This window comes from Vicia villosa, unplaced genomic scaffold, assembly GCF_029867415.1.
Source record: "Vicia villosa cultivar HV-30 ecotype Madison, WI unplaced genomic scaffold, Vvil1.0 ctg.000114F_1_1, whole genome shotgun sequence".
In the NCBI taxonomy this organism is placed as follows: Eukaryota; Viridiplantae; Streptophyta; class Magnoliopsida; order Fabales; family Fabaceae; genus Vicia; species Vicia villosa.
This window is the reverse complement of record NW_026705022.1, coordinates 260,363-276,726: the sequence shown is the minus strand read 5'-3', so window position 1 is coordinate 276,726 and position 16,364 is coordinate 260,363. Positions and strand designations below refer to the sequence as shown.

The following is a 16,364-nucleotide window of genomic DNA, read 5'->3' as shown; positions in this document are numbered from 1 at the left end:
GACCCGTCAACGGTATCAGAGCTAGGTTCGAGTAAGCGATTGATTCCATGTATCAAAAGTATTTATAACATGGTGGTGGTCATACGATGTGTCCTATTGAAATTCCCGTGATGTGGTAAGGGTGTATGTCAATGCTGGTACAAATAAGTGGATAAAAGAGCTTCCGCTTGCGAGGGAGTGTAATGGTTGGACTCACACTTGAAGGGGAGATTATAGAGAAATAATTGTGAATTGTGTAAGTCTCACATTGCTTTAAAAAGTGTAGGTCAGTTCCATTATAAGTTATAGGAACCATACACATATCACATAAGATTTTGGATCAATATGTGGTGTCTCCCTCATTTTTTTGGGTGATTCTTTGACCATTAGGTGAGTCTTTGACCTAATGTGGATGTTTCCTTTTTCATGATGACCCATCATGATTTCCTTAAATAATAAGGTTGATGTAAAACATGTGACATAAATGAAGAAATTGTATCAATTTTCATTTAATAAAATCATTCTTGTTGTTGTTAAAACTTAAAAACTAATTGATTGAATCATGTAGTGACCATTTGGGTGAAGTAAAAGTATTAGTTGCTTAAATAAATCTAAATCAATTCATACATAATCAATTGATAGTTAAACTACTACAAAATATACATTTCGTAACATCTTTTTACTTCGGCCATTTATTCAACCGAAGTAATAACTCATCTTTAGGTACATTTATTTTTTGTTATTTACTAAAGCACTTTTCACCATGGTCTAGCCTAACTACAGTGGTGATAGATTAAGGAGTGGCACATTTTGAATCCCAACACCAGCAATTTTCCATTTCTTCATACAAAAAGGATGTGTCCTCTATATTTTATATTTTTTATATTAAAATTAAAAATCCTAATGCAAAAATTAAAATTTCTTAGTTCTTTCAAAAAATTTGTAGCTCTTCTAATGCAAAATCCTAACATATCTCTCAAGCCTTATCTCAATCTCCATTAACGTTTGCACACCATTTTTTCATAAAACTCCAATATATCTTCTCCAACTCGTATGTACGAAGGAATGTTGTCACAAAAAATGGAAGACAGAAACTCCAAACTCATTTCTTTGACTTCCTCTTCACATTTCAGGTATGTGTTCCACCATTCATGTTTTGAGTGATGTTGTTGTCGTTTTTTAAAGTGTATCAGAAGCAAGCTTGTACTCTTCAGCAACTTCAACTAACCAATTCACAAGAACACCCCTTATAGGGAAAACCAAAACCCTAATGCAATTTTAATTTTAATTTTCTTTAACAATTATCTCCAAATTACGAAGGTAATCGTGATTATGTAACATAGGGTTCACATAACTGAGGATCTTCCAACTAATCTGGTACCAAGATTTAGCGAAGTTTCTCTTGTTCTTCTTCTGCTTGTGACTGTTTGAATCGGAAAACGACGTTGTTAGTTATGTCACCGAGAGCATTACACTCTCTTTTTCATTGTTCACAATGCATCTACTGCTTTTTTTCTTTGCTTCATGTTGAGGGCGGCGCGTGGAGTTATCGATCAGAAATGGATGAACTAGGACGATCGGAGTCAGAAGAAAATGAGATCAATCAAAGTCTGAGGAAAACGGTGGCGATCGGAGACGAAGGCGGGTGGATCGTCGGAGACGGAGAACAAGACGAATATGGGTGACACAGTATCTGAGAGTAAACACCAATAAGTAGAAAATATGTTTCGATATGAAAACTATGTTAGTTAATTATTTGTAATTTGATAATATGATTGTTATAGATTGGAATTAGCTACAAAATTATTTTGTAGTAAAATTATGGCAGCTAATCCTGCATTTTCTTGTTGTTTCTTGACCATACAAAAATTAGTCATGCCACGTAAGTTGTCATATTTCATCTTTAAAAGCAAACTATGCGCTTTTTTTTTAATAACATATAATCAATTTATAATTATTAAAATTAAATGATTATTTCTAGTGTATTAATTAGAGTGATGAAAAAATCTTCTTTAACCACCGTAATGGCATATAGGCTCTTATGGGTCCTAAATATATACTTTTTCTACAAAATTTAATCAAATAAAAAAAATCATAAAATACTAAACAAATTTCTCCGATGAAAATAACTATCCAAAAACATAATGGTAAATAAATTTTATTAGTATGCAAATTTTAATTCAACTGACAAAATACAGATATTTAATGGCTAAATGTCAATACCAGAGTTTAAATATTGTCTCACGATTATGTGTATGAGTTTTTAATAATTATTACATTTTGTCTACCGACATAACAATCTTATGAATCTAACGCCTTCAAACAAATTTGCATACCATATTTAGGCTTAATAGTAAGGACAGTGATTGGTGCATGTTTATAATTCTCTGAAATAGTGAAGCTAAACCTAGAAACCAACATTGCCAAAATAATCTTAGCTTCCATCATAGCAAATGATTGTCCAACACAGTTTCTTGGGCCAGAAGCAAATGGTAAGAAACGACCAGACATGAATGATTTTGAAGCAAATCTTTGTGGATTGAATTCATTTGCATCTTTTCCCCATAATTCTTCGCTATGATGAATAGCCAATACTGGAATCCAAATTGATAAACCTTTAGGAATATACAGATCACCTAAAACAATATCTTGAAAAGTCATTCTAGGAAGTAGGGTTGCCGGAGGATATAGTCTCATTGACTCATTGATTACCATATGCAACTGCAAAATAAAACTATAGATTAGTATTTTGTTAATGAAATAATAGTAATACATGAATATAATTGCATCTAAAATAATTTGGACGAAATGATAAAGATCTCCTCTAGCTTAATCACAACAAGTATTGTGTTTGAGTTCAACTCTAAAAACGTAGATGTGTTAGAAAAATTTAAGTGAAAATTTTACCGTCTATTGTATTCCTTAACCGTCCACACTCTATAAATTCAAACACGTGTCATTTCAGATACTCTCACTTACACTTAAATTTTTTTTTCAACTATTCACTAATTTAAACGTTAATGTTACTCTCACATAGTCTTCACTCTACTATACCAAAAACTCACTTCACTATCTTTCATTCGATGTCCATTTATTTTTTGTTCAGAACACTAACCATAACATTTTTTTTATATTATAAAAATAATGTATGGACTAGACTATATGTAAGTTGATATTATATAATTGATGTGCAAAAGATGCTTCATTTTTTTATAGTTATGATTTTTTAAGGTAATGCTGATTCTTTGACCATCTTTTGAAAAATCTCTAGCCTACTAAAAAATAATCATTAATATACTTCACTCTTTGATTTTACCCTAATTTTCTATTGTGCCTTCTCACCTCTATGAGTTGAACTAATATAATAAAAGATGTTTGAAGTGGGTAGCCATAAAACCATGTCATGAGTAGAAGATTAACCATTCGTATTTTAACGACATAAATAACATTCATAAGGAATGCCAATTTAATAATAACTAGCAAAATATTATGTATTAGATTATGCAGTCTAATAATTTAATTAAGAGCTATGCTATTCTTACACTCTCCATTTCATACACCGTAGCTACACAGTATCTAACAACAAAGCAAATTGTAGCAAAGTGTTGTTTTGCACAAAAACCAAAGCAATATAAATTAATAAAAAAATGAAAATAGTATATGTTATGTATATTTATACGGTGTAGTGTTAAAAACGGGTGTACACATATCTTTTCCCTTTAATTAATACAAGATATCTATTAAGAGCCAATTTTTTTTCTAGAAGTATGGCTGTAACCTTACTGTAAAATTCAAGAAAGATTTAAATAATCTTTTACTTATGAGTATTTGGATACTCTAAAAGTAAGATGCCTTTCAATTTCAAATATATTCTTGAAACTATGTGATATATATTTAAATCAACTATGTTTACTTTGTTTGTTTATAGAGTCATACACGTTGTTTTTTCTTTATTACAAAAGTCATATCCTAGTTAAGATCTTTAAGCTTGTTTTTTAAATAGAAGTTATAAATCTCAATTTTACAAAAATTAAAAACGTAAATAATTAAGAAAAGTGAAGTATCTCTTATATAAAAAAGAGAAAAGATAATAACATATATTCATAACATAAATAAGCTTTATACTAAAATTTAATAAAAATTTATTAAAAAATACTATAAACTTATAAAAATAAATATAAATTTATAATATAATAATTGTTATCAAACCGTTTTTAAAACCAAGAGGTTATACGTTATAAGCTAACTTGTTTTGTTTATAGAATATAACAAAAAAAAATTGTCACTACCTTAATTCATTTTTAATTGTTTGTATTTAAAACAATCAAATTTTATTATTTCTGACATTTTTATTTATGATTTTTTATAATATTACTAACTATATATACATCATTTTATATGTTTTTCTCTCTAAAATAAATAGTCGAAAGAACAAAAAATTGTTTTCAAAAATAATATTTAAAAAAGAAATAGAGAGAGTACTAACCACATTGAGCTTGGAGAGTTGATCAATAGAAGGCATTCCTTGATTGAAAATCTCTTTAACTTCAATTCTTACTTTTTCTTGCCAACTTGGATTAGTAGCAAGCAACATAACAGTCCATGTGAGTAAGAGTGAAGTTGTATCATGTCCAGCAAAGAAGAATGTTTTGCATTCATCCATAACTAATTGGAGGTTTAAGCTACCACTCTTTTCAATCTCATCTAAAAGTATTCCCAATAAGTCATTCCCATAAGAATTGCTTCTTCCCATTTTCACACAATCTTTTCTACTTTGTATTATCTCCATCAATAGTCTTTCTACTTCCATCTTCAATGACTTGATCTCTCTATTATAAGCATTAGGAAAAAACCTACATGTTTTTTTTGAAAAGGAAAATTATATATTATACATTAAGCACTAAATACATGTTTTATCCATCTTTCTTTTAATGGATTTAAAATGTGCAGACCTAAAATTTTTGTCATCCCCGCAAAAAAATAATGGTGAGGTGAGGGATAAGGAGACATTGAACTCTAAATAATAAATACTAAAAGTTGTAAAAATTCTTATTAATATCTGCGTCTAAAAAAAACCAAAAAAAAAAAACAAAGTTTGACGAGGAGGACATATTTGAGATTGGTAGCGATCTTAAAAAATCACGGGCAAAATAAACATTTCTTAGGGCCCGTTTTGGTCGAGGATACATGCAATGAAAAAGGAAAAGAAAGAGAATTTTAATAAAATTATAGAAATTACAAACCTGCTTCCAGGAAACCAAAGCTTTCTAGTTGCTTGAGCACAAAGAGCTTGTAATTGTGTGAGAAGATGAAATATTTGTTTTCCCTTTTCATAATTTGTTCCAAACTCAGTTCTTGAAATAATATCTGCTGTGAGTTTCGTGAAATATTCTCCAATTTCAATCTCATTTTTATCACAATCCAATGTTGCATTTTGAAGTGATTCAAGCATTTCTTTAGTGCATTCCGTCATGTGTACAGCATAACTCTATATTAAGAGAGAGCAAATAAATTCATGAGAAAATTAGTGAAATACAAAAACTATATAAACTAATTATTTACCATCCACATCCACAATATCTCAATATAATTTTTTTTTTAAAATGCTTGTGATGGTATGACTAATATATTTATAATGTAATTGCAACTCCGACTTTGATCACAATTTAAAAATCACCACGACAAATTTATATTTAGGTTAACAATTTAAATTTATTAATTAGAATATTTTATAAATTTTAGAATTTGAGTCCAACAGATGACTATGTGAATGTAGAGGATTCAAATCCGTGAAACTTAAATTTTATGTAATTAAAAAAGTCCACATTCATGCATTATAATTTTGAAATTTTTAAAGTTGTTTTATGAGAGCCATACTATCAAGATTAAATGGTTAATATCATCTTGATGACATGAATGTGTAAAAACTCTGATTGCATGAGATTCAAATTCATGAATGTAAGATTGTGCAGCGTCACGAATTTTCTCAAAAGTTTAATACCTTAAGTTTTTCTCCCATGAATGCAGGAGAAACTAAGTGACGTTGGTGATACCAATCATCACCATTTGCCATCAACAAACCTTTTCCTATAAAATTCTTAGATCCTTGTTGTTGCTGCCATGATTTCCCCGATATTGTACTATATTTCGAAAGAAATTCCTTGATCAATTCACTTTCTGTTAGACACAATCTTGGCTCTATTCCGTTCCAATAGAAGAATCTTTTTCCTATACAAAATAATTAGTATAATTTTAAAATCATTATATCAACAAATCTATGAAGTACACATACAAACAATACCGACACTGACACATAATCATCGATAATAATTTTAAAAAATGAATAAATTAAATATAATCCCCGCATTTTTTCTGAAATGTTGGTGCTACATTACATACACATAAAATCATGAATTGCAATTTATTTATTTATTTATTTTTCATACCATACTGCTTGGACCAAGCAACAAAATGAGGCAAAAGACGACCAACAATATCATGGTTGATTGATTCCATGTCTTGAGAAGTTGCATTAGAGACAAAAGATGAGATCTCTTTAAGGTTGCCTGTTAAAAACCTAGGTTTAGGACAAAACACACCTTGTTTCTCCATAACCTTCTTGATGCTTAATGGTTTAAGCAAATAACAAGAAATTGTGTCATAAAAAACTTTAATCAATAGTGTCACAAGAATGACCAAAAGGGCTGTGAGAATCATCATTTTCTCACAACCCTCCTCCTATGGAAGAATGAATATTTGATGCTTCCTTACAATAAACATATATATAGTTCAAATTCTATAACAATCTATTCACTAATAATATAATAACGTTATAAATATATGCTAATATTTGTTTATTTGTTTTCTTTTAAAGGTAAAAACAAGTCAGCCTCACCGCTGGGCTAGTTGTGGATTAACAATATTTGTTATTCATATGGGGTTGGTAGAGATTACAATAACAATTTCCATTATTATATGTTAATTCTGGTTGCAGTTTAATAATCATGATACGGTTACGAAGAACTATTAATTTTTTTAATTAAAGAAAGTAAAATTTTATTAATTAAAGTGTTATTTTATAACCGGGCAGTTTACGATGAGGTTGTAAGGTTAAGGTTTTATCTTAAAATTAAATTGCAGTAATTAATACAAAAACAAAACTAGCAAAAAAAGTAGATAGGAAAAAGAATAATGTAAAATGTGATTTCCATTAAATATAAAAATTAATAAATTGAGAGTTTAATGGATATGCACCGACACGTCATCCAATAGTAAACCAACAATATGTCATATCATTAAAAAGTTTTTAAAATTAAAGTGTAAAATAATTGAATACATAATTGTGATTGGTTAACAATATAAATTATTTTACACTGTCAGTGCATCACCTATTTTCTCGTAAATTTAACAAATTAATAAACTGAATTTTTTTTAATATAACAGATATAGAAATATTTTTTTAAATATTTCTATATATGACATTTGAAATTTGACCAACATATTACATTGTTAGGTATGGTATAATATATTAAGTTGTTTATTATTTTTTTATAAAATATTAGTGATAAGTAAAGAAATTAAAATTAATGTTAATTTATTGACTGATATATATATATATATATATATATATATATATATATATATATATATATATATATATATATATATATATATATATATATATATATATATAACTTAAATTTTTACTAAATTATACATGATAATTATTTTTGTTTAAATTAATAATGACTATAAATGCTAACTTATAGTAAATAGAGCAAGTCTTCGGCTGGTCGTCTTAAATGTAATATTGATGCATCATTTTTTTATAATAAAGTTAGAATAGGTGCTTGCATCAAAGATGACAATGGTGTTGAGAAACAAGTGTGAGTTCTAAGTCTAGCATTGTTTAGAAAAGTAAAGGTTGAACACTTTATAAATGTGAGAACTCATTCACCTATCACCTTGAGGTTTTGGGTAATATGTGTGTGTCTCTCACTTGTTTGGGTGATTCTTTGGTCTTTAGGTGAGTGTTTGACCCAATGTGAATGCTTCCTTGTCATGATCACTCATTAGTGGTATCAGAGTCCTTCGAGTAAGGGACCGATTCCTTGTGTCAAAAATCTTCCTGACATTGTGGTCAGACGGCGTGTCCCGTTAAAGTGCCTATGACGAGATAATGGTGTCTCTCAACGGCAGTACAAGCATGTGGATGAAAGAGCTTCCGCTTGAGGGGAACATAGTGGATGGACTCACGCTTGAGGGGGGTTATTGAGAAACAAGTGTGAGTTGTGTGGAGAAACAAGTGTGAGTTCTAAGTCTCGCATTACTTAGAAAAGTGAAGGTTTAACATTTTATAAATGAAATGACTCATACACCTATAACTTTAAGGTTTTGGGTGAATATGTGGTGTGTCTCTCATTTGTTTGGGTGAGTATTTGACTTTTAGGAGTTTATTTGTTGCAGCCCGGACATCATGAGTGTGTGAGCTTGGTCATGTGGTTTGACACAATGTGAATGCCTCCCCATCATGTCATGACCACACATTAAAGGGTTTATTTGTTGCAGCTCAGATCGAGTGATTTTTACCTAGTACAGAAGTCGATGTTGCGGAAGCTTTATGGCTTTTGCCATCTATTAAATGGGTGTCACTACAAAAAAATAGGGAAATTGTGGCGGTTTAAATAGGGTGGTTAAAGAAAACGCCACTATTTACAGTAATTTGTGGCATTTTGGGGACCCACCATAATAAGATTTAGGGGACCGTCATAATTAACAAATTTTAACCGAGTGAAAAGCGTCGTGGATTTAGAGTTTGATTATGATAGTGTGGATTTCGAGATGGATGCTAAAAGCGTCGTGGATAGTCTGAATAGTCAGCAACCAAATTATTCAGATTCTGGTGATATTACTCGCGAATGCCAATGCTTATTAGCTTTTTTTTAGGAACTCTCATCTTAAATTCACTAGGAGACAAGATAAAGAGGTTGCTCATGCTTTAGCACAGATGGCTCCATCTTGTGCTAGTTTTCACAATTACCAATATGCATCCAGAATATTATTACTAGTAAAATGAAATAAGTTTATTTCCGTAAATAAAAAAATATATAGATTTTAAATATACATATATTTTGTATTTCAATTTAAGGATATAAACGACCCAAGAATATAAAGTCCGTCAAAATATAATGGTATTAAACAATGACTTCAAATCAATGATGTAAGAGGATGTAATATTATTCTAATTGTTGTTGTTTAAATTAGTATACTAGGACCTCATAAATAAGCATAGACATGTCTTATAAAAGTAATATATCCATTGTTGACGCAGTAAAGCGGCAAATAAATTATTTCAAAGTATTACTCCGGGAATTATCGTGTCCATAAAGAATGGTTGTTTAGAATGTCGTTCAACGGTTTTTATGTTTTCGAGCTCGGGTTTAAATGAGCGAAAAGTAAAAAGATATAAACAAGAAAATAAATACATTCTTCAGAGAGAATAACATATCAGGCATACAAATGCACTCACTCGTCGTAAACTTAAACTTATTGATCAGTTGCACTTAACCTACAATACTCGTCATTATCTTCACGTGTCTTTCACATCAGTGTTCATCTTTGAAGCACCAACGAGACATATCACAACCGAGGTTATCTCTAACGCAAAGTTGTGAGAACATCTATATTCTCGTGTCAACGATTTCTCGCGCGAAACTCAAATACGGAAGCATTAAGCTTCGACAAACAAGTGATTATTAGCTCTAAATCCATCTCTAGAATCTAGAAACTAACAAAAATCTATCCCTAACGAGAACTAATGAAGTATATCTCTATAGAAACACAAATCCAAACATAAATGCAAAAAGATTAGGGAAGATAACAATAACAATTTGTAAAGCAGATTTTATACAACGCCATGAACGATAAATATACATAAGATTTGAGTAAATATACATACAAATCCAACACAAAGGAAACACACAAAGAGGAGAAGAGATAAACCAAACATCACACGGGTTGTCTGCTCCGATTTATGAGCAATCCACCTTCGATCATCCAAATGCACGATCCATTGTTGTTTTCTAAGCTAATCCTAACCTAAGAATGGAATTGATGGAATTGGGACACAAAAAAACCCAAAACCATAACCTAAAAACTAAACCAAAATGAAACATATAAACAAATATCTCGTAGCTGCGCTAAGCGAGCTCACTGCGCTTAGCAGGCTTTCATTTATTAACTAGCTAAACTGCCTCTGGAGGAAAATATCTAGGCCTAGGGACTTGTCTAAGTGGGCTCTGCATAATTTTTCTCCTTATTGCTCTAAAACTGTGTATTTGAAACCGTGCCTTCAACACTTAATCACTCGAGGCTCCGATATGCATCAATACCTATAAAATGAATGAAAAATGGTAAAACGGTACATAAAATGAATCAAAACTCAAGTATACGAATATTTACATAAAATTTGGGATTTTATTATAAAAACGAAAAGAGTAGAATCGATAAGTGCCACAAAAATATACTCAAAATAACGATATGTTGGCACTTATCATCCATGCAAATAGTTATAGCAGGTTCATTAGATGATAAAATGAATTGTGTATAGACATTTGCGCATCTGGACGGTGATGATTGGACTAAGGGTTATAAGTCTCCAAAACTCGTAGAAAAATCCTCATTTTAAGGGGCTATAGATTTTGAATCAAGACACACACAAAAATCCAAAAACTTTCTTCCTTTTATATTTGATAGTCATTGACTTAAGTGTCAAAGTGTTTACATGTGATCTCTATTTTACTCATAAAAGCAAATACAAATGATCATCAAATCCAAGACCACTCATATTTGATCATATTCATTATTGGTGTAAGCCCTGGAGGCCAATAGTTTTATTAGAATTTGGTACTTGTATCAAATTATTTATTAATAATAAAAGGATTTTCTTTATTATATTTGTTTTCTAAAATAATAAAGTCCCTATAATAGATAGCATGTTTAATGAAATTTTAAGTGTGACTTAATCATGAGATCCCATTAAACATAAGGATATTATTTTTAAAGTATTTGTAGTCGAGCTTTAATGTGAAGTGGGATAAGATTAAAGCATCGAGACTATTGTGTGCATAGACTGATGATCACATATCATGGATCATGGATAAAGAGTTGTCAAGTCTTAACATAGGTATGGATATTAGGAGTAATGTTTATACCAGATTAACCCGCTTTGATAATACTACATAGAATATTATGCAAAGTGTCATAAGTTATTCTCATAATGATAGTGGTGTATATATCACCCTTCAACCTGAAACCGCTATGGAACCTAGATGTGGAGTCGAGTGCTTTATTGCTAATCAAATATTGTTTGTAACTAGATGACCATAAAGGAAGTTGATGGGTACTCCATAAAGCATGTTGAGGGACATGAGTGGCCTAGATAGAATTTTCCCATCACGTGTAATAGGATAAATTTCTAAGGTCCCAATATTGAAATGAACAAGGGTGACATAGTTTATGCCTTGTGTTCATTATGGACATGAGGGGAAAGGGGCAATTGTACACAAGAACATTATCACATAAAGGTTATGTCATATCACATGAAATCTTTGTGACTTCGATAGCAGTGATGTGTTAATAGATACCCCTCACTATTCATTATATTAAATGTTTGATTTGATATAATTGTCAACATTACAAGAACCTACAGAGACACACACATAAGGACAGATGATGAGAGATAAACTGAATAAGTGAAATTCGGTACACTACTGTAAAGGTATGATGTACTTAAGTGGAATATGTAACATTGTATAATATAATAATAATATGTGTTTATTATAATAATAGATTCAGATCTTTCTTTGGTTCAACTCAATGAATTGAATCGGAGTTCATTATTATCTTTAACGTGCGTAATAGAGAGGAAATTGATGGTGATTTTGATTTTTTTGATTGAAATTAACAAGGGAAGAAGAAAATGAGGGTTTCATTATAGGGAATAAAATGCAAGTGGAGAGTAGAATGAATGCAGGAAATGAAGAAGAGAACAATGTTTTGAAAAGAGAAACAATGTTACTCACAAATATTCATATATAAACGATTGCATATGAGGTTGATTACGGGTTGCAGAACGAGGAAGAAGAATTCAATGATGGAAGTTAGGGTTTCATTGTTTAAAATTTAGGGGAAGAAAATGAACAAAAATAATCAAAATCCAAAAAAGTTTTTAGCGTCGGTTTTTCGGATACTTACTCCGTCACAAGAGTTTGTCAAATCCACGTGTCACTGCCACGTAGACTTTTCACAGACTTTGACTAACGGAGTAGACGGAAGGGACTCGTATGTACCTATTAAAAAGTTAAAGGACCAATTCGGCACGAAAAAAATTAAGAGACCAAATTGAACCTAGGGGTATAATTAAGGGACCAAAATGAATATTTTGCCTCTCATATATGATATGAATAATTCTGATGCAACAGCTGTATATTTGATAGGTGTTTTATGTCACCGATTCAATTAGTGTGATGATTGTATTTCATATGAATGGTCAATGTTCATTCTACTTCGAAATCTGACGTTTGTATGGGGAAGCAACGACATTTTGATCATTTAAATTGAATAATTGATCATTATATTTTTATGAGAAGAATGTGTTGCATTAGAGTTTATGACGGAATAAGAGTTGTGTTGTCAAAAACTATAAAACTTAGGTTTGTAACGGCACAAGAGTTGTGCTCTTAGGGTTTGCAAAGACTTATAATAATAATTGTTATTATTATTATTATTATTATAATTTTCTGTTTTATAATATAATAATTTTATTAGTTTTTTGTTCAAAATGTTTTTTCAAACTTGATTTTGAAAAAGCATTTTCAATTTGACTTCTTTCTAAATCATCAATTGATTTTGAAGAGATTTTATTTTATTAGTTTTTTGTTTAAAATTCTTTTTCAAAATTTTCATGTGTCTAAATTTCTCCTGATAGTGTTCCATGCATGAGGTCTTAAATTAAAGTAATTTAATTAGAACGAGAAAGTTTTGAAAATACCTCATCTTGTTTCTCACAATCCGAACCAAAACCTAAGTCAGATTCTATGTCTGAAGATGTTGAATCCATCAAAGCCAGATTGGCTTCTTCTTCATCTTTGTCTGTTTCTCCTTCTTTGCCATGTTCATCCCATGTTACCATGAGACTCTTTTTGACCTTGTTCTTGAAGTTGTACTTTTGAAAGCTTCTTTCTATGGCTGGTTCTTTTGCATCTCTAAAAAACCAGTTATAAAGTGACCAGGCTTTTAGCAGTTGAAGCATCCCTTATGGTCATCTTTGTTGACTCTGGAGCTTGACCCTCTAAAACCATTGCCTCTGCTTGATAATATTCTATTCTTCTTATTAGCCAGATACTGAAATCTCTTGATTATGAATGTCATTTCTTCGTCTTCTGAATCTTCTTCTGAACCTCCTTCGTGAGTAGGTTCTTCTGATTTTTAGTCTTGAGAAGATTTTGCAACATGATCAACAGACTTCAAAGCAAGAGACTTTGACTTCTTGACAGGTTCACCTTCAATCAGCTTCATCTCATAACTTTGCATATTGCTTATCACACTTTCAAGACTTATTATTTTCAAGTCTTTTCATTCTTGAATTGCAGACACTTTTGGTTTGTATTTGACAGAAAGACTCCTAAGAATCTTCTTGACATGTACAGTGGTAGTATAACACTTGTTCAGATCCTGAAGTCCATAAACAAGAACTTGAAAACATGAAAACATGGTTTCAATATTTTCATATTCCTTCATTCTGAATAACTCATATTATTGGACCAAAAGGTTTGTCTTTGCCACGCTAACTTGTTGATTTCCTTCATAAGTAACACAAAGAGATTTGAAAATGATTTTGATGTATTCAGAATGATGTAAAGAATCCACTAGAATTCCTCTCACTCTATGATTTTTTCTATATATCTTTTTTTGAGAAAGTGTGAGACTCTTTCTGTCAGCCACCATACCTACTCCATTAACTTCAATGTCAATGCCATCTTCAAGAATATCTCATAACTCATCATCAAGACCTGTGATGTAAGTGTATATCTTGATCTTCCACCATTCAAACTGGGTAGAATCTCTACTGAAGGTTGGAGGTCTAACAATGTAGCTATGCTTCTCATAAGCACTATAATCATGGTTTACATTAGAATAACCAGAGTTAACATCAGATTCATGTTCACCACCAGACGTGTTTTTCTCAAGATCTTTTTGTACCACAATTAAGTTTTAAAGCACAAACCATGCTCTGATGCCAATTGAATGTGAGAAAATACAAGAAGAGGGGTTGAATTGTGTTAACCTTTTCTTCTTTTTCTCTTTAAAACCTCTTATTAGATTTTGAACACAAGGTTAGAATCTGAGTCTGATGAGAGCAGCGAAATAAAGGTTCATAGGTAAAGAAGAAGAACACAAATGATATATTTTGGTTCATCTCAAAAATCAGGAGTAGTCCACTCCTCTTGCACTTCCAAGAGATTTTCACTATAATCAAATATGGTTAAAAATGCTCAAGCATACAAACAAAAGACTTCAAAATGCACAAACTCAAAAGTAAGAGACTTCAGTATTCAAGCACACAAGCAAGAGACTTCAGATGCTCAAGCAACAAGCAAGTGACTTCTAACAACATATCTTACAGATTCAGGATTGTTTAAGACTTACACTTGATATATAATCAGAGGTGTAAACAAGATACAACACATAAAGACTCTAATATTGAAGAACTTCTAAGAATGTATAATTGATAAGAAGTTCTAAGTGTAAGCTTGTGCAATAGTTTTAGCATAGTGACGGTTCTTTTATTGTCAAGGCGTAGTGTTGTATGTCTTCTTCAAGTTTTCATCTCCTTTTATAGATGAACACAAAAGAGACGTTGGGGAAGGCTTCATGCACAAGGAGTCTTTGAGAGAAGCGTCATCAGAGATGTTGGAAAGCTTCCTGATATGGTTAATACCGTTGAGAAGCCATTTGAACATCCTTTGCTACAAGAGGAATTATCAGTTGCAATCCTTTTGTCTTCTACAGATTTCTATTAAGTCTTCATGTGATCAGAATAGAACAATTTGAAGAAGCCAAAATGTCTTCCGAGTATGATAGTGACCTATCAGAGTTTCTTAATCCTTGAGCTTTGACTAACTTCGGGTTCTGAGTCTTCAGAGGTTGACTTAATCTTCAGAAGTTTACTTCTTCAGAGTCTAAGTCTTTAGGTTGTGATCCTTCAAAGCTTGACTTTCTTCAGATTCTAGTCTTCATAAGCTGGCGTCTTCAGAAGTTGATTCTTCAAAGTCAGATCTTCAGAATCTGCATCTTAAGGTTTCTCTTTGAATGTTCAATGCAGTGTTAGAGCTGACTTTAAATCAAAATTTTGATGTTAGAACTGACTTTGAATCAAAACTTTGATCGATGTTCCGGCACACTTGAACAAACATTAGTATACTCAATTGTTCTTTAAATACTTTGTTATCATTAAAATCTAAGGGATATGGTACAACTAATTTTGTTCCAACATCGACAACATTGGAGTAATAGGGGCACCAAATATACGCAGTAGTGGAGTTTTATTTTGTATATTTTAACATTTTTGTATTATGGTTTGTACTTTGATTGATTATGACATGGTGGCATATTATATTTGACATTTTGACATTAATATATACCCAAAATTTCTTCTATTTTAATCTTATTATGAATGAGAAATGTGTATGATTTATTGTGGATTGATTTATAAATGACTTATAATATAAATTTATTTTTAAAAAATGTCAAATTTATTCTAACTTAGTGTCAATGGTGAAAAACATTGTCATGCGTTTAATCGAGAACTATGATACGGAGATTGAAATCTAGACAAATTTTTGACAAAAATATAGTGCCTTGGTTGTGAAGTAATTTTGTTGTAGACTGAACGCATTCGAATTTTGGAATTTAGAGTATAAAAAAGACATTTTAGAATTTTTATAGAGTGTATGATCACTAGATAAGGTGTACTTAACAACACCCGAACTAAAAGCACAGTGTATATCCAAAGCTAAGGCTAGATTGTTCTCTATATTATCTGAACTCATCCTGAATACACAATCTAAAACTTGTAGTCTATATTATCTGAACTCATCCTGAATATACAATCTAAAACTTGTAGGTGAATATGAATACTTGGTTTATTCTGGAAAAGAACTTTGTATTTTTTTTAAAGACAAGAGGATCGAAATTCAAATACAATCACCTAATAAAAGAAAAGATATCTCAACAAGAATTCATTCATAAAGCATCATATTACGACTTAGATCACACTTCATGTTAACAAATGCATCTCCACAAATATTCAATTCACGATAAAT

At 30.9% G+C, this 16,364-nt stretch overlaps 1 protein-coding gene across 1 annotated transcript; it reads right to left on the bottom strand.

Annotated features, from left to right (window-relative positions):
• Positions 1-2,164: 2,164 nt before the first annotated feature.
• On the bottom strand, positions 2,165-6,700 carry LOC131624298 (cytokinin hydroxylase-like). Its single transcript, XM_058895242.1, has 5 exons — positions 6,426-6,700; positions 5,981-6,207; positions 5,223-5,467; positions 4,466-4,832; positions 2,165-2,700 (listed from the first exon to the last, which is right to left on the bottom strand). The coding sequence occupies exons 1-5, from the start codon at positions 6,697-6,699 to the stop codon at positions 2,281-2,283; spliced, it is 1,533 nt and encodes a 510-aa protein (XP_058751225.1). The 5' UTR covers position 6,700; the 3' UTR covers positions 2,165-2,280.
• Positions 6,701-16,364: the final 9,664 nt, after the last annotated feature.